General features: G+C 40.3%; 1 protein-coding gene across 1 annotated transcript; it reads right to left on the minus strand.

The window, feature by feature from the left end:
• Positions 1 to 549: 549 nt before the first annotated feature.
• Positions 550 to 24,067, minus strand: LOC110987653 (uncharacterized). Its single transcript, XM_022250566.2, has 15 exons — positions 23,948 to 24,067; positions 22,713 to 22,839; positions 19,315 to 19,404; positions 18,609 to 18,754; positions 18,106 to 18,299; positions 17,024 to 17,163; positions 15,284 to 15,546; positions 11,213 to 11,359; positions 9,488 to 9,534; positions 9,196 to 9,299; positions 8,073 to 8,343; positions 7,739 to 7,932; positions 3,092 to 3,525; positions 2,720 to 2,825; positions 550 to 1,625 (listed from the first exon to the last, which is right to left on the minus strand). Exons 2-15 carry the CDS (start codon positions 22,836 to 22,838, stop codon positions 1,473 to 1,475), a joined length of 2,415 nt encoding a protein of 804 aa, XP_022106258.2. The 5' UTR covers position 22,839; positions 23,948 to 24,067; the 3' UTR covers positions 550 to 1,472.

Below are 24,067 nucleotides of genomic sequence, written 5' to 3' on the forward strand. Positions count from 1 at the left end.
CTGATGGAGGGCATTGTAGACTGAGAGGGCATTTCAATATAAAAGCCAAGTGTACTGACTGAGCTACCTGCAGGTCACTGGAAGATACGAAATGGACATAAAATGATTGTTGGAATAGTTAGGTCTTCAGCTCAGGGGATATATCTCTTGGGTGGGGGATCCCTTAGAAGGGTGCCCTGCATGCGAGGAGACGTCTCACGCAGCCTGGCTGATAATCCATACCAACATTGTAATCTTGTGGATAATGCTTCCAGCTCCTTAATATCATGCGCCCCATGGCTTTGCTTTTTCGTTTGCTAGTGTAATTCCGCTGACAATCATTTACAAGGATGGGATAGGCGTATACTCTCGCTAAACACTGCATAAATTTATCACGCGTACACAGTGTCCTCAGCGTCCGTTTCCCCATGTTTGATCTTGTTTTAGTTTTTGTATTTGTTCCTGTTTGAGTTTATTGGCAGATACATTTATCTTTACCTTTTTTAACGGTTTACCAGCCAATGTTATAGGGCACTTACAAAATAAAAACCCGAGCAACAATACACAAAGTGAATGCAATAAGTTTATTTCTGAACAATACATGCAAAGACAATTATAGTGATCCATGCTATAATTATACCCCTTACTATAAGCTTAACCAAGGAACATCTTCAAACACCTTTAGTGTAATTATTAAAAATTTGAGTCAACAACGTCGACAACAAATGCAATCAGGTGTGCTGTATTATCACTAATATTAGGTAAGGTTTTTTCAACAAATATCAAAATGCAACTGAATATGGAAAAAACACAAACACATTCAACAACTTCTTTAAATGATTTAAAGCATTATAAATGGACTAAATAGAAATAAAATTTAACTTACCATGTCTCAACCTGTTTATTGGACTTAAGGCCTACATTTCGCATGTTTGCCATACGTAACATTTTCATTAATTTATCAGCTACCATTCCGCTAAGTTTTATCTAAATCATAACCTGTGGTTGGCAAACCGATAGGGTTCGTTGCAAGGATAAAAGGGGCTTCATAACCTTGATATACAGCATTAGACTCTCCTCGGCATATACTCAGCAAACGAGAACACCGTGGTTTACACACACGAAGTTTCAATTTACCTTATATAATAACAACAAAACATCCTTAGTTTCCAGATTGCATGTGAAAAACCGAACATTGTTCAATGTTTCCACATGTTTCCTATGCAAATTTGATGAACTGAGACCACCACTTCAATTAAATTCAACAGAGAAACATACTTTTACCGATGAAAAAGAATCTACATACAAGCATTACTACGAACTACGATAAATTCAAATATATCGGTTGCAGTGAAAACCCTGACACCGTTACTCATTTGAACTTCATGCAAAACTTACATCTACTTTCAAACGCAAACAATAATCGGAAATCGGTTGTCTTTTTCAGGTTCAGGCTTCAGACTTGGCCAAACCTGATCGTGAAACTGGCCATATTACTTCTGCCAGAACAGTCCTGGAGAGGAGACTACTGACACGAAATCACGTCGGCTTTCCCTTCCAGTGATTGTCGAGGTCTGACACACTCTTGTACATTCGGAGGAATCTTCAACGGGATAGCAGACGAATAAATTGCAGTGGACGTACACCTGGGAGAACATCAAAATTTTTGTCAATAAAGTTTTTCCATATGAAGATGCCCACAATTGTTGTTTTTACATCTGTGTACACCCTCACCACATTTCACGGGAGACGGAAACTTTGCTCAAAACCCGAATATGCTTCATGACAATGGCAGTCAAAACCAGTGAACAATGCATAACATATCAGTCGGCTAGCTGCTTTTGCCAAGGAATAACACAGGTGTGGATCCGGGGACTTAGGGTTTAGGGCAACCCCTCTGCTAATTGACTTTTTAGGTGGCTTATGTCTAAAGACCCATATAAAGCAGAAACCACATGGGGTCTTATTTTGCTTGTACTGATTATGGACAAAACAAAGAAGTGGCTTCCCCAAGGGCGACGGATGCATGTAGTAACCAGCCCCCTTTTACTAACCAAACTTTCCCAGCACCCCCAACAAAACATCCTGGATCTGCCTGCGATATCATCCGCGCTTCTTAACTTCAACTGCTACTAGTGCCATATTTGATTACCATGCGGATATTGACACTGTCAAATGAAACAATGAGAATGAAATTTGGCTCTAACTCACGAAATACACGCACTGTAAGTAGTTAACGAAGATGGAGTGCCTTTTTTGTAATTTGCTTGTACTCTAGCCCGAAATGCATTTACAAAGCATCAATAATCCAAATGCAACCGAAAAATTATTTCGCCCTACAGACGCGGTTTATGCAATCATGAAACAATTGTGACATCGTAAAAGAAAGGAGGAAAATTTGCAGTTGGAATGCGTTCAACTTCTGAGAATTCTGCTAATACTTTACCTGATGTTCTGTTTACTTTCGTGCCAAGTATAATAAGTGAGACTTCACTTCAGTTTAAACCACGTCACTGCCTACAGAGCTACATGGAACAATGGAACCCGAAGTTCGCGCACAATTTGAAGATCAGTGCGGTGTACGGAGTCACCGTTACGAAATAACAGGTTTTGCCGTCAAACCATGTGAATAATTATGCACATGTCTTAATAATTTAAGACATGTGCATTGGTCTGCTTAGTTAATCTGACCTGACATCTTTCCGACAACGTGCTAATTATTACACACTATGAAGCTCACCGTGTCATGGATGCGCCAGCCAAGGAAAGCAAATGCACCAACAGAGAAGCGGACCTTGTTAGAAACATCTGACTCGTGAAGTTGTAATGTCTCATCGGCTTCGCACCTGGAACAATTAGATACTGATTACAGTCAGTTTACGTGTCTTTTGAAGGATTAATTGCGATGAGTCTACATAATGACTGCGTGGTTAAAAAAGTTGTCATGTACATGCTAAGGAAGTGACATTCGAACGAAGTTTAAAAAGAATAGGCCGATATTTTTGAAAGAGAAAACGCAGTTATCAACCGAAAAATACCAATTGTCCGAGTTAAAAAGAATTCCTTTCCAGCTAGGAGTTGTAATGCAAAATATCATTCACACTTTACTTACCACTCGTTAATCAATTCATGACGTGGCCAGCTATAGGGATTTTCGGAAGTTGTGGCCCAGCATGACTCGAAGGAGGCGTGACAGTTACGGCCACCAGAACACCTAGCTTTTCCCTGAAAGTAAAGCCTCGTGTCAAACGTCACATCGAGTGGATGTGATGAGGTCTCTTTGTAGGGTTGACTGTAACTTGCATCGAAGAGTTTCAGCGAATTATCCGTCAGAGCATCCAAGAAGTTCGCTCTGCCGTTGAACACTCGGTACTCAATGATCGGAAGACTGGGATTGTACGGCAGGGTCTTGATAGTCTTGGCAGGGATGTTGCAGGAGAAACGGATTTCCTCGTGGGGAGCCCGAGTGACTTCGGTCCCTGCAGGGCTGTAGGGCTTTTCTGGGATGTATATAATGTTACTGTACGTGTAATCCGTACCGTTTCGCTGTAAAAAGAAAAGAGAGAAATATCGCTCGGTTGGATTCTTATGCTTTAGGTCCTCAGCATTTTACCAATCGACATTGCTGTTCATCACTATTGAAGTTGTGGGACGTGCACAAACTTACTGCTTACTGTCCACACAGCTTGTTGTTTTTCTCATTTGTTTTGCAATGTTTGCTAACTGTACGTCCGGCATATGTTTATGTTTCTGAACTATATACTCCCCTACGCCTCTTTCTTTAAGTTCTAAATGGTCGGTCAAATCGAAGTTGCTTGACTTCAACTTTGCTAAAGATCCTAAGATAATGCAAGATCATAAGACTGAAAAGAAAATACCATCCACTGGACACTTATTCACACATGATCAAAAACTACAAGAAACAAATTGTGAAATATCTCCCTCCATCATAATCAAATAACCAATGTTACAAAAATCCACAGGGAGTGCAACTAAATGTCAGGTTTTTTTAAAGGGTTCACAAACTTTTCTGGTCAAAATAAAAGACGGCATTAAAAGGATCTCTTGACTTCCGTCTACAACATGATTTCCGTTGTGTAGCTGGGGATCCAATACCCAAAGTAGTAATAGTAGTAGTATGCTCCAGCGGATACAAAAGGGTTGTGTGCGGTGCGGATGTTTGTATGATATTCAGATGTTTGGATGTGTGGATGTCCGACAATATTCTCATGTGTTACTGCAACAGTTTGGGTGGACACCTCTGGAACACATGGCCATTTACAGACCTGCATGCGTACAAATCATAGATAATCTAACTAATGCCAAAAGACTTTGTAAGTTCAGTCCTACCAATATGGACTGTCACTCGCAACTGAGTGGGACTTGGGGGGTGCTTAAATTACGATATGACTTCTCATGTGCAGAGTGGCAAATCCTGGTTACTGGCAGCCGCTCACACTAACTGCATTTGAGGGATGGCTGCTGCCATATGATAGCTTTAGCAAGTGGCTGCCGTCTCTTTGTTTCTGCTCCTTGCTACAGGGATTTCTCAGTCGGCTGCATGGACCATTTCTTGATGACTGAGCGCCATGTGGGCTACGTTTTCCAAGCTAATGGGCTGTGTTCTGGCAGCTTGAAGGTGCTGTCTCAAAATGTCCTTAAACGTAGCTTTAAGCGACTCCACCGATGAGGCCCTGAGCTAGTACGCTTTTGGTAGACAGGTGTCACCCATGCGATATAAGCCCCACGTGAATCGTCGATCTTCGTGATGTGGTCTAATCGTTTGATAGGGCTTTCTGAGGATAGCACGAAGATGGCGAATTTAAATTTTGGTTTATTGTTCTGAAATGCTGGTACTATAAGTGTCGGTTCAGTTTAGACTTGACAATACTTCTACCCTTCACTTAGGCCTAGAGTGTTGCAGTTGTGCCGTAGAAATAAGCCATAATTTCGTGAGCTCGCGCTTCGCACAAAACCACGCTTGAGCGTGAATTTCCACAATTTAGATTCATTAGAGGTTTGAAACCAGCAATCTGTCTTCATACTAAGGGTTCAGAAGTAATCAGTTTTCTGACCATTCAAGGGATGGATAACACGTAAAGGCTTCAGAAGTTACAGGTAGGGTCAAATTGCATGTAGGCCTACTGTAAACTTGCACACTTGCAAGTTGTTGCAATCAACGTGAAAGAAAAATGTCACCAACGGGAGTTGGAAGCAATGTGTACAGTTAGTAAAGATCTTAATTGCCCGTTAGGACTATAGACCGCTAGCGGAACTGATAGAGGGAGTATTTTCCACAGCAGAGGCTGCCGTGGTGGGAAATGCACTTCGCTGGTTCTCGAACGACTGCGAAATGCAAGCGTTGCGGTTGCGTCGCTACCAATAAAATGAACACTCCCCACCAACCTGACTCTTTTCAATCAATGAGGGGGTGCTTCAAAGCGGATATCCTTTCACACAGATGGCCTAAGGTTGCTGCTACAGCATCTGTCTAGTTTACTGTCGTGCAAAAAATATGCAGCCAATGTAAGTGAAGCATCGCACTTCTTCATCGGCTTGTCATTGTGATGGACAGTTGGATGTAAGCTGAATGAGGTAGCAGTTGAAAGAGGACCTCATCATTTTTCTGTTTATGACGAGACCAAAAGTAGAGACATTTCCAGCGAATCTGCTGACAAGGCTCTTCATAAGAATCCACAAGAGCATCGTCATGAAGACAAAGTACATGTAGTTATTATAAGCAGGTCAGTTTTTGCTGGCTTTCAATCGCTTTTAATTTATGATGGTTTTTAATATAACATAATCAATTTTATTCCCATTGCTATTGTGATTAAAATAATTAGTATGTTGTTGTTTTTTGCATTTATTTAAAAAAGGATTTCTTTTTGTTCCGACGTTTTTTACTTCTTCTCCAAAAAGTCCACTGACTTTGTGCACGTTTCTTCCACCAGGGACATTTAGTCCTTTTGCAAGATTAGATCTTCATCAAAATTACACCAATGAAGGACCCTTGTGTTAAGATGGTAATAAACAATGACGTCGTGATAACGTTATCAAATGATTTATTATTGCTTTTTTTATATTTATTTCAGCCCACTGACTTTGTACACGTTTTCAAGGCAATATTTTGGTCACCTAGCGATCTTGAATTATCATTAAAGTTACAACAAGCAAAAAAACCTCAACCCAAAGATCATATTAAAATAGCAGTGTCATGATGACGTTATCAAGTGGATTAAATTTTGAATAGGTAGAGATTTTATCAATTTATACAGCTTTTCCGAAGGTATTTTGGGCCACTTTTTACACAGAACTAAGCCGTACAAACCAATACTCTTCTGGAGCAATGAAGTCATCATGACGTCACCAAGTGTGAAATTACAAGCCCTTTAAAATTCGATACCTTAAATATTTAATAATGGATATGATATCAGTATTCTGCTTGCGGCAAGTAGTAAAACTTAAATCATCGTTTCATCTCGTGCCTACAACTCACATGACCTTTCCTTCAGGTCGAAAAAGACTAAAACAGGAAGTGGTTTATTGTTTAATTTGGTAAAAGATATTGACTTGATATTGAACAGTGTTAGTTACTAAGGGTACAGTATTCTTCAAAACATCTACCGATGACGTGAAATAATTCTCGATTGCCCTCTAGCGACAGGTTAAAAATTTTGAAAAATGAGTTTTGACTGGATGTCTGGCAGATTTTGTTGGAATAGCCTCAAAATTGGTGTCTGTGATGATCTTTACCCATTCGAGACACATGTAAAAGGTTGAGGCCGATGACGTCATGAAACCGGAAGTAATTACATTGAAAATGGTTTAATTCTTCAAACTTCCATAAAAGCTACCGTAAGAGGTATTAGAAGTGTCCATAGATAATTTAATTTAGTAAAAACATTTAATGGGGTTTCCTGAAGAAAACAAAATGAACAGCGCCAGAAAATCCGAGAAAAAATGATCAAAGTTGCACCCCTGTACATTTTTAATCACCCTTGCCGCCAAGGCCATTTGTGTGCATGTGTGCATAATTATGAATTTATTAGTGAAACGGTCTATAGCAGTGCTTCGACATAACAGGACAAACGAAAGATCTAGGTAGGACCAATGCTAACTTTGTTCACGTAAACACGCAAGAAAATGGATGGCATCTAATATACAAATTTGGTGTCTTCATTATTTTTCCATACTTGCGTTAACTAATCTAGAACGTGGCGTCATTGATGAGCGAATCGCCAATAAACCTAAAAGCATCGTTAATATTTTGAAAGATAAAGCAAAGCACCTCGAACAACTTGATATAAATTTGTTAATTTTTTAACAGTTCATTTTTATGAATTAGGTCTGAATTTTGCTAGATAATTACGTTTTAGATGCTGGCCTGGAGGATTGTATTTTAACTGAAGTAAACGACAAATGAATGACGGTTTTGCCATTCTTTCAATACCTACCAAAAACCCACTAAAATTGCACGTTTCTTAGTAAATAGAGAAATAGGTTTCTTCATCTTCACCACTGGACTAAATACAGTGTGAAGATTTGAATATTGCACTAATAGTTCATAACAATCTTGAAAACTGCTTATATCATTCTCTAATACACTGCATAAATATGTATTTTTCTACCTGTATAACTACATGTATATATTAAGTTTGAAATCCTCTTTGTTTTCCTTGTGACTTAAAATTTGGATTCGTTTTTAATCGGTCTGAATGACAATGAGAGAATGAGGTGAATGCGACAGAACATTTCCTACCTGGAAAGTTGTTCCACACATGCCATAAGATGTCCACATGCGGTGGTAGGTGTCGTTGTGCCTGCTTCCTCTACAGCGTGGGTCACGCAGATGCATTATCTCTGGACCATGGCCCCCGAGGTCCACCTCATCCGTGGGAATGAGCATATTCATGGAAGACACGCTGCACGTAAGTCGTGGTACTTTTTGCTCCGCTAGGAAGATTAATTTTTGCAGGAAATATCATTGAAAAACAACTTCGTGGAACGACTTATAAAAATGCATCGTTTCTGGGAAACAAGCATCGTTTACAACAACAGACAGAAAGATACAATCGATTCACATCAAGACTGACGTTGTTTGGGGACAAAGCTCCACTCTGCAGGTTTGGATTTCACTGTGCACTTGCGCTGGGCTTGCCCTTCAGCACTCTGTACGACTCCTTCATCAAGGGAAATGGTGTACTCGGTTTTGAAATCAAGAAACACCTCGTGGCTGTTTGGGAACGTAAGGGTGTCACCGTTGACAACGACAGCATCGGGGCCAGTGGCATCCACACGCCAGATCAAGGCGTTGCTAGAATCACGCAGGGTCACATAAGCCGGGCTGAACACTCCTTGTTGAATCTGCCATTATAGTGAATATTTATTTGTTTTATCATAAAAAAACTCATAAAGTTGACTGGGTCCAAACAAAAACTTAAATTTGGTCCTCATAGGCCAATCCTAGTCTATGTAGTTTTCATATCGCATGAGTTTTAGTGCACAAAGAAAAAAATTAAACAACTGTTGATTGCAGAATAATTTTGCTTAGTTCGTTTTTAATCACTGCCAACAGTTGTTGCAAATTCAGATTCCTGGATTACTAAGGAAAAGATTCCTGGAGTCACAAGGAACAAAAACAAACAAACAAACAAACAAACAAAAAGAAAAAAAAAGAAACGCAATGAAACTGGCTAAGCCTATGCCAACATTTAGTAAAGAGAGAAGCTTACAAATTTGGAGTAAGTTATCTTTTACATTTGAACTCCCATTTTTAAAAACTCAACCTTTTCATTACTTTATTTTCTAGTGCTTATTCCCAAGGAATCCAATGAGAAAGTATTTTGGGATTTACAAAAATGGCCCTGCCAAACGGGAGTTTCCCGATTGAGCTACGTCTCCACGCTCTTTTCAAAATATTGTAGAATTGACAGACGTGATATATTTGACACAAAAATAACAGGCTGGATTTTAGTATGCTTTGAATCTAAAAAGGTTTGAGAAGATACACTGGAGATTTCTTTGAAACCCAAGACACGATGCATATCGCTTTTTTTCATTACGTAATTTTCTCGCAAATAATTAGCTGTTGAAAAGTTCCAGGAAACCAGTTTCATTCGATGCGATAGATGCATTAATAAAGCACATAATTTTCATTATTGTATTGTTGAATGATACATAAAAGAGCACACTAAAGTGGCACTTTAAATTTCTTACCTCTCTGTTGAATTTGATGGCCCAATTCGGTACGATTGCTTCAGCTTCTTGGGAGTTTTCAGCTGGGATGGAGTTGATTTTATCCACTCGTAATGCCCCCGGTTCTGACCATGACGAACAGCACTTTTTACGTAAACCATTTTAATTTTGCATTTGTTCTATTTCGGTTCTCATTTTTCATTTGCCAAATAATATATGGTCTTTGGTTAGTTTGAAAGTTAAAATCTCAGGGCAAACATTATTTTGTGGAGCATTTGGAATATAAGCGAGCGAAATATTTTTTTGCAATTACCTGTTCGAACAACCCTTACGGTGAAACAGGACTGTGAGCTTACGAACCTGTAGATGATAATAAACAGGAATTTTAAATGAACAAATGTGGATACCAGTCTTGTAAAAACCACTTAGGTAAAGCTTGTATTCAGATAAGAACATCTTTGCCCTGACAGCTCAATAGCTGCCGTACGTACAGGTACACGTCAGTGATCAATCAAGTTTGCTTAACTTATTACCTGAGTTGCACATTCGGGCATTTGATAATAAAATGTGGCTCAACCTAAAATGTGTATTATTATGGATGTTTGGTTGTCGCAAAATAAACCCGTGCCCCCCTTTTCAACACTCACAGATATAACAACTGAACACTCCGATATTGTGAAGTCTGACAAAAAGTGGGATGCGCACGTGAATTCAATCATCAAACACACCATTTTTTCTTGTTCATGCTCCGAGGGTTTAGTATTACAGTCTCACAATTTTTGATCTTCTCAGTATCTATACGTCCTTTATCCATCCTTTGCTATAGTACGCTACACCTGTGTGGTCAAGCAGTATAACAAAGAAAAACAGCGACGACCTGGAGATATCGAGAGAATACCACACAACAAACATCTAACAAAAGAAACAGTGCGCTAACAATGAGCGTCCATTGTTATTGCATCGTACCTCTTATTTTAGATGTTCATAGTGACAAGCGGGCTTGTAGAATCAATCAACAGTGTTCTGTAGCATTAAATATATGCAAACTGGACCAGCTGGAACACAGGAGGGAACACCCTTGCTATAGGTGTTTGCATAAACACTCCCTCAATTAACCATTTGAGAAATCACATTCCCGCTAAACCTAGGCGCAGTTACCATTTAAGGCATACTGGGCAGGTAGGTGAGATCAGGTTTAGAATGAACGATTCAAGAGAAGCCCTTTGCCTCACTTTATCCACATCTTGAATGTTTTTTAATTGATTGTCCTGAAATCACTCAAGTTTCCACTCAATTCTCCGTCTGTGCTATTGCTTGCTTTTCAATGGTATTTGGTATTGATTTTTTGGGGAGGGGGTGTTTTGTCAGTCCTACCTGGCTTTTTATGATAGTATATCTATTTAGTACTATTAACTGTTCACATCAATATTATTAATTATAATTTTATTAATATTATTAATGTTAATAATTATATCAATGTTACTGATTGTAATTTTATGGAAATTTGTAATTGTAAATAATACGCATTGAGAGTCATGGTCTGTTGAAATAAATCATTTAATGAAAAGTGATATGAGGCTTAATCACTAGAAAAACTAGGAAGACTTTTTGCTCAATGCTACATGAAAATGCCTCTGCTCTATTGTTGACCTTGTCAGGTCTGCGTCTGCCTAGAGAGTGGTATCTGCTCGAGCTGCTGAGGACAGTAATATAATCATAGAGTGGTTAGGCCTTGACCTGTTGTACAATTTTAGAGGGAAGAGTCCTATTTTCGGGGGTACAAAGGATGTTCTGATTGTTATAAGGCCAGCACAACCTTATTTAGGAACAAAAATGGTCAGCTAATGGGCAGAAATAAATATTAATGTGGGCAGGGGACTCATGTCTGATGCACGTACATCGGCCCAGAGCGTACCTATATGCCACCATGGACCTATCCCATTCTTTGATATTGCCGGGTAAGGAGTTCAAAGGTGGAACACCTATAGTCTGCCTGCAACCACTGCACAGATTACTAACTTAAACTGATACGATTTACCTTTCCTCTTCTACAGCCAGGACACAGATGATGTAAGTCTTCTCTTGCGTTGGGGTAAATCTAAACACGATCTCATAATCAGAGGTAGTTCCGGGGACACGTGTTGGTGTGTCGGTTGAGTAGTCGTCTACCTTAATGCTGGTAATTCTGTTAACAGAGTAAATTTATCAGATTCAAATATTTAAATTTCAGTAAGTAAAACGGACATCTATAGCAGTTCAAGGCAATGCCAGACTATTAATTTATTTATTTATGCACTCTGTTTAAATTGTATGTCAATTGAGGTCTGAAGCTTTTCACAGTGAAGGTGGAAATTTAAGTATAAAGGTTTGCGGCAGCATGCAAAGATGCGTGGTTCTGATTCTCCGGTTCTTTGCAGACCACACATCTTGCATGGTGCTCTCTATACTGCAAACCTTTTTAATTAAAACGTACTTCCAGCTTCACTTGTACACACTTCGCTGGATTCATTTTAAGGGCACTCCTGATAAGCAGCTAATCAATAAAATATTTGAACAGCATGATCTAGTTTTGGTATTCCAAAAAGTGAGGCCATTCAGGTACAAAGTGTTGCGCACTCACAAACCATAATGGTGAAATTCAAGCGCCCATGTTTTATTCGTTTTCATTGCCTTTCATTCTCATGGTGTATTACATGTATTTATCTCGATTATGCATATGGAAATGTGTGGAGACGTTATTTTTGTTATTCATGCTGTAGGCTACTCTACCATATGATTTTGTGTTTCCTCACTTCTTTGTCTTTCTTCTGCTCAGTTACTCAGTTCATGGAGCTATTAAACACGAGGAGTTAGAACAAAGTCCCTACATACTGTAATCCGATTAACTGCTCTGGTCGGCTCCATAGACAAAGCGCGAATACCTGCTCCAGTATTGAAGACCCTAGACATTCGCTGGAATCAATGCACGCAGAAGATGCGTACCGTAGGTCCTCTTCAGTAGTCCTCAGGAGTCAGCGAGTGATCCCCTTAGATGTGCGCCAAAATTCTGAATCGGCCGTAGTTATTTGGCAAAAAGTCGAACGTCTTTCAAGTCAGTTATGCCATTTTGCGAGTCCGGCGGTAGAGAACAAATACCCCAAATATGAACTGCGATATTTATTTAACCTAGTGGTTCCTACGGTTAAAAGAAGGTGGAAACATGCCGCAGGGATGCAATACGGCCGTTTCACAATAGTGCACCACCAAGAGTTTGCAACGCCTTGGCCAATCACAATGCGCGTTTGGAAAGGGTCGACAAATTTCGCGCGTTATGATTGTCTAACGCGTTGCAAACTCTTGGTGGCACACTATTGTAAATCGCCCGTATTAGCAACGTGGTGAGGTTTCATGCCGAGACAGTTGTGGAAAATGACAGAAAGGACAACGAATCTTCCAATGTTTTGTGTGTTTTTAATTTTCCTATGGACTGCTACACTCTTTCCGTTTTATTGTGCGTATTTTTGGAGAATTTGTAATATTTTCAAGATGCGTTTTTAAATTTTGCGTTGGGGAAATGTTAATTTTATGTACGGGTTTTGCCCTTACCCAACGTATATATTGATAAACACTGTATGCTCAATGCTAGTCAGAGAGCTTGCGAAAAAAAATAAAATAAATTCACAAGCTTACTCGGGTGGGACTCGAACCGACGGTGGTCGAGTGGTTAAAACGTCTGCACTAGTGAGCAGGAGAGTAAGCATGCCGGAGGTCGTGGGTTCGAGTCCCACCCGAGTAAGCTTGTGATTTTTTTTCGCAAGCTCTCAGACGAGCATTGAGCATACAGTATTTATCAATATATACGTTGGTAACGGCAATACCCGTTAAATAGAATTTGTATTAGTTAGTACTTCTGTTTATTGTTAAGGGAGACGTTTTGGGGATGTAAGACGTAGCCAGACTTTCATTGCCATTGGAGTATCAGAAAAATTACTAAGATTATCGGTGGTCTCCGTCTCGAGGCGGCCATGTTGAACATGCAAAAGTGTTACGGACACGTATGCGTGGTACCAATCACGATCCTTAGCAAATGCACTTCCGAGCATTCCTTATAGCCCTCAAATGACGAAGAATTTGTTTTGTCCTTGCAGCACGTGCAGTGCTCGCGGTGGCCATCATTGACCCTTTTGATCTCTACATGTACTTGCTCCTCGTGTATAATAGCTCCATGGTCCATGGTTTGCACCCAAAACTATACTTTTGTACACGTAACATCGTATTCTCTACTTTTTACACACGACGTTATTGCACATATGTGACCCTTTGAGATTAAAGATGTCACATGTGCTGCACCGTTATGTTGGGCTTTACAATTACACCTCCTTCAAAACCACTTATGAACTGATATGAAGCAATGGGAGAGTACTGACAGCAATAAACCAGCTATACAGTTGGACTGTCACCCAAGCCCTCGTATACCACCCACTTGTATAAACTGTTGACCGTGAATATACAATCTTTAATGAACGGTAGTACAAGTCTATGCTGCCACAAACCTGACATTTAGGGAACGCAAAAAAAAGACACGTGTGAGTCTCATAGGGCTGCGCTGATTGGACAGACCTCACAGGCACGCCCGAATGACGTCGGACACAGTACGTTTTTCGCACGGACCCTCGAAGGAGTTCCAAACTGGCTCGTTACAACGAACTGTGCACGACATATTGCCATGAGCAATATACCCTCATTTCCGGCACAAGCACAACGCACCGAAGTTTATTTTACAGAGGCAATCTGCCAACCCTTTTTGGTAACACCCCGCTCATTCCCGTCACTTCAACACAGCCAAACGTTCGTTGCAAAAGAACTTTCTTAAGGACAGCAGAACAACCTACATTCCAATAGTTGCTGATGGTGCCAAGGATTCCTTCACCCACGAGATTTATATCTTCCAGATTTCATTTGGGAATGACAAAATCCCTGAGTTTTGAGAGAGGGGTCAGAGGAATTGATACCGAGAGTTGACCTGTTATTTTGGTTGTCCGGTGAGCCATATGGATGCTAGAAATTCAATACATCTAAAATATGGAAGATAGAGCCACTACTTTAGCATATATCTAAAAATTTGTAAGCCTCAAATACGAGCCGAAACCTTTTGAGACAAGTAAACTGTAGCTGTAATGAAAACTTGGAAAGGACCCCGCGTTCCCGAAGCACCTGGCCAAACTCTACCGTCTATCCTGCACATGGAGACAGCCTTTCGGCTGGATATAGCTTGGTATGCAGAGACCAACGTATTCCGAGTAAAGCTGGGCTTGCATTGGATGTCCTGTATGGTACTTAACTCTTGACTTGCACAGTGTTCATTGAAGACGGGTTCGAGGGATTTCATTTCTTTGTATCGTCGGCATACTAACATTGGCACAGCCACGGGGGCAGGGAGGGGGCACGTGCCCGCACAATTAATGATGCCCCCACTTAAAAAACAAGGACAAATGGATACTGAACATGGATAACAAAAACTTGCCCCCCCCAAAAAAAACCACCACCGAAAGCTGGTGCCCCTATAAGATGCAGTGCTGGCACCCCCTTTGTGCGCCCCACTAATAAAATCCTAGCTACTCCACTTGGCATAGGGCATTGTAAATCAAAAGCCAGGCGGGACTCATAATTGCAAACTGGAGAACGCTGTCCAAAACAAGATAAAAAATGTTGACCCGCATGCAGGGGCATTCATATAGCTCAGCCAGGCAGACACGGTGTGGCCCAAAGCCATAATTGGCTTTACCATTTGCGTGTACTATTTTAAAATACGGGAGGGTGTTTTAGTAATCGAAACGCTCGTCTATAGAGTCTGAAAGTAAAACGTCACACAGCAAGCTTCCGGAAATCTCTTATAATAATATAAATATTATAATATTATAATATTATAAATCTCTAATAACCTTCGCGGTCGTAAAGAAGTTCCTCATACAGTGAAACATGTCTGTTTCCATTAGAATAAAGTCATATTCATTGATTTACAACTTTTGATTATCTTCAGTCGAAGCATCTATATCTGTATATAAGGAGCATGTCATCAGCTAGGCCTACATGTACTACTTCGAGTAATGCTAGAAAGTAATGCTGTCACCTGTAATTTGAAGATGTAGCTGTTGCAACCATTCTCATCCTGAACTCTTGTCCAAGTACCAGGTAAAAACACATCCTTGGAACGTTCAGGTCCGGCTTTCTGCACTCTCCATCGTAACGGAATACATCAATTAGCAAATGCAAAGGTGTCTTACTCATCGGTTTCTTGGACTCAACGCTGGCGTAGTCCTCTAACATAACCATCAAAGCGTAGGAACCAGGGGGGATTGGGTCTCCTTCTCCAAACACCAGTTCACATGCTCCCTATAAACAAATGCATTTCAAAATAAATTAAAGCTCAATTGGCAAGAGGGCTTAACACACCGATGTGAGAAGACCTGTGGTCTGTGAGAACGTAATAGCAAGGCCACTAAATTTGGGCGGAAAACGGGGGGGGGCACATGTCTCCATAACTCTTCGGGGTCAGGAATGGGCTATTTAATCAACCCCCCCCCACACACACTTTTGTGTGGTGGGCACAAAATTGAAGCGTATTGTGAAGATTTTTTCAGACTTCCATCGACTAAAATGCGTTCAGTATCACTCAAAAAAGGAAAACAATTAAAAAGCCATGAATATGCCTTATGAATACACATTACAGATGTACATTTACGCCACTGCAACCAAGTGTCATGCCACCAACCGTCGATCTACCAGCGGACAAATAATTTTCCATCAGGATGGCCAGTCCTAGTATAGATACTGTACTATCACCTTGCTGTGCCTAACTGAACTGAAATTTCACAAAGTAAGGAAGGAACAAACTAACAGCACATCAGTTGTTCTGAAAGTAAGACTTTTGGCCGTCGCATGTAACAGGTTTTCTGTGGAGGGTTTTTAGGATATCCGATTGCAGTTCTTTACTCCAGGGTGTTGTTTGACCACGTGCATTTAGTTTCCATAGTACTATATGGTAAAACAAAAATTTAGCCAAACGGTCGGAAAAGCGTAGATGCATTGACCTAAATTGCGGAGGTCAGTGCTTTTAATTTCCTAATTATTAAAATTAAATCATTAATATCGATTATGGTGAACCTGGGACATTGCAAATCGTCAATATTTGCGGTCAACTTTCCGACTTGTATCTCCAGTTGCAAATATTTCCACGATTTTTTTTCCAGCAAGCTACGCTGAAATGAAGTGTTCACGCGCACGTGCAATATATGATCCACATTTTTTTGGCTTTATCTCAAGTCGTTATTTGGCTGGGCAGCTTTGGCACAACGCATGGGGCACAACGTGAAAAAGCAATTGTGTCTATAGCCGAGCAACTTCTCTCCCACCTGGCTTGCTAGAAAAATATTCACCACTCCCACTAAGCAATTTAAATGTCATTAGAACGGAAGATGGGCCCTAAACCTCAATAATAAGACTGGTCGATGTAGGGGAGTCGAGTGACGCAAGCGCGTACAGTTCAGGCCCAACTGTTACGAAGGGGTTTGATGAAGACACTCATTAAAATAATGAAGTGACAAATCTTCTAAATGGCGAATTCCCCCATAAGTAAATCGCCCTTTTTTCCTAATTTACGGCTGAAAGATTGTTTCAAAAAGGGAAGTTAAGCACGATTGACCGATTTGCGCCACCACACCCAATCGGTCTGCGTTATCGGTCGATCTAGCATGAAATCGTAACACAGGCCCTATACGAGAAAGGAAAGCAGCCATTATATCCACGCTAACAGCGATATACCCTGCCACTAAGCCCAATTCTTGCAGCAATCATATAATTACTCTCTTACCCGATCCCAAGTTGCAAGTGGTTTAGATCTAGCTGCATCGAAGTATGGTTGTCCACAAAGATCATCAGCATTTTCGTTACATTCTTCCCTCTTTGCCGAAGTCCACCTGCACTTCACAATGTCGTCGTTGGCATCAGCGTCTTTATTTCGGGGGGGGGGGGTAGGAAATCGATGATGGGTTATACACCAATGTCCAGAATGACACGACAATATAATTATAAAGATGAACGAAGAAATTGACTGGAGCGGGATTTGAACATGCGACCTCTGGAACACCGTATCCGTGCTCTACCAACTGAGCTATCCCGCCCTATGTTGTTTGCTCTTCCAATTTGTCAATATCCCTGTCTATAATTATAGACCTGAAAGTCATAATTGGTTTCTGGTGTGGAGATATTTTAACTCGAATAACGGACTGACAGTGCCCACGCAGATCCAATTTTTTGTGTGCGTGAGTGTGTGAGGGGGTAATCCTCACCACTTGATCCGCGATTGCCTTGTATTGACAGCAAAAAAGAGGAGCTAGGATGAATGATTTCGCCCTAAGATCCCAGCTATACCGAAGAAAGCAAAGTCTTTCTAAAAACAGCATACAGACATAAACATGACCATCACAATTGCAGTTGTAAAGTGCAAAGTGAAGAAAGGTCTTTAATGCTGAACCCATTTACATTTTATATTTTCATGCATTATTTCACTAACCTGTGTTACATTTGAGACACTGATTTTCGAAAAAAACCCAGATTTTTATTTTGGTCGCAGGACATCCACAAAACAGTTCACTGAAGACATAAAGCTAATTTCCATTATTCGTAGATAATTTCCCCTTGTGAATTATTGAAAACAAAAACCTGCAACACGTAACAAAGTTGATGGCGATTGTTCCTATCAAGAGGATATCACTACAAGGTTCCCCGTAAAACGTAAAATCTTCATTGCAGTATGGTTGCCCGTTGTTCAAGAAGGAAAGGTAGTCCTTTGCTCCGTACCTTAAGGGTCAATCCGATTGAATCCACATTCCCCCCAACTTCTGTAAACTGTACACTTGAACTTCAAGGGACAGAGGGGCTAAAAGTGCATACTTGCAATATGAATTCGGTATGTGCAGCCTGACATTATGGAAAACACGGTGAAGGCTTTGCTTTGAGGTGGGGAATTGATAGAAACGCCATCCTTGTGCTTGGTGTTGATTTTTGAAACAAGATTCCAGCCTTTCCCACTTCTGATGATTTGGGCGTTATTTAAGATGGATGGAATCCAGCAACATTCCTCGTAACTGTGGCAGGTGGAAAAGAAACCGAAATATTGTGCATTAAAAGGCAGCGTCAATGCGCATCTTCAGTTCTGGATAATAAAAATCTTTGCAACAAATTTCAAGTTCATGACTGATCTGAAGTACAAGAGGAATGCTAACAGGACTGAAGGTAATTTGCTTATGTTTTTGCCGAAGTCTTGTTACGTTTCCCCCCTCATTTTGCAAATGGTTCAGTGTCTAAAAAATCTTGCTCCATCTTTCCGGAAATCTTACCTAAGTGGTTCAAAGTTGAAAATGTTCAGTTTAAGGGCAGGTATTGGCGAGACTCACTTTATTTCCGCAGTGGCTTCTTCTTCCGGCATCATGTGCGTCAAGGTATAAACACCCGTGGCAATACCATCTTTTAAGTGTGTGCAGTAATAATCGGCACCGGTAAAATCGGATTCAATTTGGAATGAACCACCCGTCCGAAGTTTCTGCCAGAAGTAAATTCAAAACGGACTGAATTATACGCATTGCTGATATGCAGATTCCGAATCTTGCCAATTTAGGAGCCGAGGGTTAAAGACACTAGCTGGTAAAGGGCGTGATGAAGTGAATTCTATTATTGCTAACAATTTGCATTCGAAGTCGTTTGCCTTTTGACGACATATATAAGCTGCGATTCTCTCAACTTGAGGAAGTTTTTGTTCTCTGAATAAAACTCTGCTTGTCTTGGCACATGGTGGAACAATTTCATGTAATGAAGTACAAAGATCAAAGACCTTTTTAAACAAGTAAAATTTCCACTCAGTGATTCTCCCTGTTTTAGAATGGTTCTCACTCTTTGTCACATTTTCTTTCTTGGAGGGTATCCTCTGAGACTTATTCCTTAGGCCTATAGTCATCATTTTTCACATTCTATTACACTTGTAAATTGAAACATGCATAATTCCTCAAAAGTAAAAAAATTATGGTTCATTTGGATAACAGTTATTTAATTTGTTTATCTACTAGTTCTTGAAACAGAAAAATGAGGATATTTCTTGTAACAAACCTTGTGTGTGTCAATAGCCTCCTGTGTACACTGGTTATGGGTGTAGGATTTCTTACTTGCATCGAACTTGAACTCAAAATTAACCGTAATCTAAGAGGAAAGCATACCAGGCGATGTGAAAATAATCATGTATAGCTTCTCCAGCAAATTTTCTCCTTGGGTACCGCCAACAAGTAAAACTGGGGCGAAAGACAAAATAATTATTGTCGACAACTGTGACATGAGATATTACGTTTTGAGCTCCTGTGGGACGCATAGCGCCCCAAGGTGAAGCCGAGTGTGCTATGCGTGGCCAAGGGTGTTTGAAATGATATCCCACATCACAGCAGTCAAAAACTGTTTTCTCATACCTCTGAGTTGAGGCTGAGGAGAAACGAGCTCTGAATTTCAGAAGTTCAGAAGACGATAAGCCTACTGTCAAATTCTATAATTAATATAACAGACGTAACGATATCGTCTTTGAATGCACAGTTCTCTCACTTTCTTTTATTGCACAAACATTCAACGTATTGATTACAAGTTCACATGTTATGTAGTCTGGTTAACGGTCCCTGTATAACCTTATACGCTGCAGGAACCTGAACAAGGGTGTTACTTGAGCGCAACCACTAATCAAACCCTCTGGTAACCTCTGTGAAAACAGTCGAACTTTCAGAAGCTCTTCTTTCTCGTGCAGGTGCGCGTGCACTGTCAGCAGAATGAGATGTGTAACGGTGAGTGTGATCTGCGGATATATGGCCCTATCTTGTGACGGTTCTGGGTCAATGAACAGACAGTATCTAATTAAGACAGAGGTATGACAAATCAAATTGTCATTTCTCTGTCTTGGATACTGCCCGTTTATTGGTCCATAACGATCACAGGACAGGACAACATATCCGTATATTACACTCACCGTGAGACATCTCATTCTACCCATGTTGCGTGTGCGCAAAGCGTAAACGCGTACGGGTCCGAAAAGCTTCAGGGAGTTCGACAAGGAACACGCAAGTACTTCTGTCAGTTTTGCGTGGTACCCATTATACGTTTTGGGTATAGGCTACAAGGGAATTAGATCAATGATTGCGTTCGTATAACAGACTCGTTCCCGTCCCCGCAGCGTATAAAGTAATGCAGGGATCGTTAACCAGGCTAGATAAATGCACGCACTGGTACCCGCACTAGTTTTACATCAGAGTTTACGCAATTAACGAAAGTGAGGGGACAGTGCATTTGCAAACGATATCGTTTACTTGTGTGTGCCTTCCTCTATGGTTAATTGTGCCATTGTACAGTTTTACAGTAGGCCCATCTGAAATTCAGGGCGTTTTTCTTTGGATAAATTCCTTAAGACAGAGGTATGCCAAACAATTGTTAACCGCTGTGGTGTGGGATATGACGTTTTGATCACCCTCAGGCACGCATAAAATGAAACAGCGCCCATGGCTTCGCCGCGGGGTGCTATGCGTCCCTCGGGTGATCGCTATGCGCTATGCGTGCCCGAGGGTGTTCAAAACGTCATATCCCACACCACAGCGGTCAAAAACTGTTAATTATTTACTAGTCTATTGCACATATATCGTTGACGTCCCTAAAAATTGCCCCGAATCCTGGCCAAACAGTATTAGAAGGGTCCGTGTACGTTTTTTCATCGTTTTAACAAAAATTGAAACACAAGTCTTTTTTGTCTTGAATTCGAAAAAAGAAAATCTTGAAATTGGAAAAAGAGTCATTTCTTGTTTTTCCATCGAAAAATAATGAAAAAGGGAAGGAAATATTTTTCTGTTTTGATGTTGAATGAAGAACGAACGTGTTTTTCTATTTTACATCTCAATACAAATTTTGCCCCATAGACAACGCTGGCTCTCTACTGTATCTAAAATAGTGAACTGGAAGTAACCGCTTCCTTAAAAAGTATGAAATTAAGTATTGGAGTTGCAGCAGCAGTGGTATTCGGTTTAATGCAGGAGCAAATTAGCAATTACAGAAGTTATTACCTTTTACAATTACAATTACAGAAGTTAACTGATTCAGTTTCAAGTTTCAATTTTGGATGGCACGGATATGACATATGTATCGCCCAGGAAGATATGCGCTGTTTCAGAAATTAATTTAGGCCGATGTTAATCAATTAACCTGAACACATCTTTCAATTCGAAAGATGTGTTCAGGATTCTGGTATGTCTCCTTCATTGATGTATGAGCTTGTCCGTGAGGGGTGGTCTGCGTTGGTTGGGCATACGTTTAGACTTTTCCTTACAAGTAGGTTTTGTTGGATTTCCGTATCTGGCGACCACCAGAAGCATTTCGTGAAGGGTGCCTAGAATGTTACGTTTTATGAAAACCTTTTATGTTTAACAAAAGACGAAGTTGTCATGTGCGCGTGCGTTGCAGATTGAGGTTTAATGTAAAGCTGTATTTTAGAGTGTAAAAATGTACCAATAAATATGGTTTCAAAGTCAAGTTCTGCTTAGTACACCAGTATCTATATTTCCAAGGGTAATGATCTATAGCCGTAGTAGTTTTCTGTCTTAAAATCAAGTGTTACATCCAAGATGGAAAAATCTGGTTAAGAAAACAAGCAAAAAAGTAAAGTGATAACTATATCAAATTTATTAATCGCTTAAAACTTTATTTACAGCTTATAAAATATGAGCAGAGAAAAAAACAACACAACTATATTGTGGCCTCAAATGTTTTCATTTGTTAGAGCAATTTCAGGTGAAAATAAAAATAGCTTTTGGGTTATTTAAAACTACTTTTTCATTACATTTTCTGACGCGATTCACAATATTTACTTTTATTGTAAAACAAAATGATTAATGTAATTTTGATTTTTTCGTGAAAAATGTCATTATTTACGCTCGATTTCCTGGAAATCCATCAACCATCGACGCCTCATTTGCGATGGGAGCGCGAAATCAAACAGAGCCTGTTGCAATACTGTTGTTAAGCACAAATCTTGCGGGGACGCACTTTGGAAATTAGCCCTATGAACACTGTTTCGCACTTCGAAGAAGTAATCAGGGATGACAAATTGTTAACCCCATCGTCAAATTGCATGATATGTCATGTCATGTCAACGCTTGTTCATGTATACTATCCATGTGTAAAAACAACATGTTACTTGCTTCACCCAGCAGCTGTCACCAGTGAACGTTATGAGCCTCGTGCTGGACGAAAAAGAGGGCACCTTTTTTCTAGAAAAGGAGGCTCCTTTTGTCGGGAAATGCACTTCGCTGGTTCTTAAACGAATATGAAATGCATGCATAACAGCCGCGTTGCTACCAGCAAAATGAGCACTCCTCTCCAACATTTTTCTCGGCTTATGAGGAGGTGCTTCTGTTCAAGGTAAATAATGAACTCGGCATGGAGTCGACTTAAGGACAAACGAAAATCTGTCCGAAATTATTCCTCACCTCGAGGGGATTATCAGGGTTTCGGGCTTCCCAGAAGATTGTTCCACCTTCGTAATAGCCAATTTCCGCGGCAAGATTCAAAAGCCCACCGGCCAGCAGCAATAGTAACAAACTGCGAGTGAACATCCTGCGAACAACAAAAAAAAAAATGAAATATTCCTCATATTGAAATCATTTTCAAATCTGGTTTTGGTGTCCTTTAATATTTATGCTGGCCGTAATCAATCAGTCTTCTTGCCAACCTGTCGAACTCACTACAGAATTTGTTAGCAACTCTACCATATGCCAATTTTCCATTCTTTTTAACTGCAGTTGTTGAAGATGTTTTTGAAAAAGGGATGTAAAATCAGATACTATGTTGAGGGAACAACAAACTTTGTTGAGGGCACATATGTTGATAATTTGTTTTCATTTTGTCGCTTCTTTGGGCATTTTCTTTTTCCAAAATTGTCGCCAGTGGCAGGGCTAGCTGCCCTCATCTCACCCCAGTTGGATACATCAGTGTAATAAATCCTTTATGAAAAGCCACAAGTCGAAAAGCAAAGATCTATACGTTTCAAATTTTGCGAATTTTGGATTTTATTTCTAACGGCAAAAGAGAAAAATAAATTATTTAAATATGTGCATTTTATACGTGAATGTCCTCACCACTGCGAGCATAGTATTTGTTGTGTTATCAGTGATGATGCCAGTGTATTTATTTACAATACGGAAACCTACCTTTTTCTACAAGTACACTCGGGGCAGAATCTGGTACACCTGTTACTTACAACGAGTATTTGTAGTTGGCAGTTAACGTATTCTGCCGTTCGACACTGAGCTTGTAGCTTCATCAGTAGTCATAGATATTTTCGACATTTTTGTGTTAGTCTAGCACTGTCTAAAAAATTATATCGTAAGAAGCATGGGAGGTGTGGGCCAGCCTTGATAGCCCTTTATCAGACTTGGCGAAGCTAACCACAGCATCTTGGGCTTGGCCAACGTATTCGTGGCATTCTAATTCATGATAAACCTGAGTAAATGCTGTCGTTTACACGTCACATCATTAGTTGTCCAACACCCAATAAACATACTTTGGGAAGAAATTTAGATCTGCTTCGAGTCTGGCTATCATTGTATGTAGCCTTCCCAGTTCGGTTACAAATGTATGGAGGACTGAACATGAAGACATTTGCAAACCCCCTTCGCCCTTGAAGCACCTTCAAAAAGAAACCTGCGGTGCACGGAAGACTCACCTGAAAAAGTGCGGATTCGTTCACACTGTCCTAACACAAAGCTCTGTGCCGTTGGTACCTTCAAGCAGCTCTTCTCCAAAGGCCCACTCGATAAGCATTGATACAGCACCCTTTTTATAC

Source organism: Acanthaster planci, linkage group LG02 (genome assembly GCF_054643075.1).
Source record: "Acanthaster planci isolate LZ-2023a linkage group LG02, COTS_SCS, whole genome shotgun sequence".
In the NCBI taxonomy this organism is placed as follows: Eukaryota; Metazoa; Echinodermata; class Asteroidea; order Valvatida; family Acanthasteridae; genus Acanthaster; species Acanthaster planci.

Bases quoted from the DNA above. Each gene is read 5' to 3' on its own strand.
- LOC110987653 (XM_022250566.2), bottom strand. From the start codon at position 22,838: ATGTTCACTCGCAGTTTGTTACTATTGCTGCTGGCCGGTGGGCTTTTG. The intron at 15,547-17,023 runs GTAAGAGAGTAA...ATTTGTTTATAG, and splicing joins CACTTGCAACTTGGGATCGG to GGAGCATGTGAACTGGTGTT. The intron at 8,344-9,195 runs GTAAGAAATTTA...CTATAATGGCAG, and splicing joins CCATCAAATTCAACAGAGAG to ATTCAACAAGGAGTGTTCAG.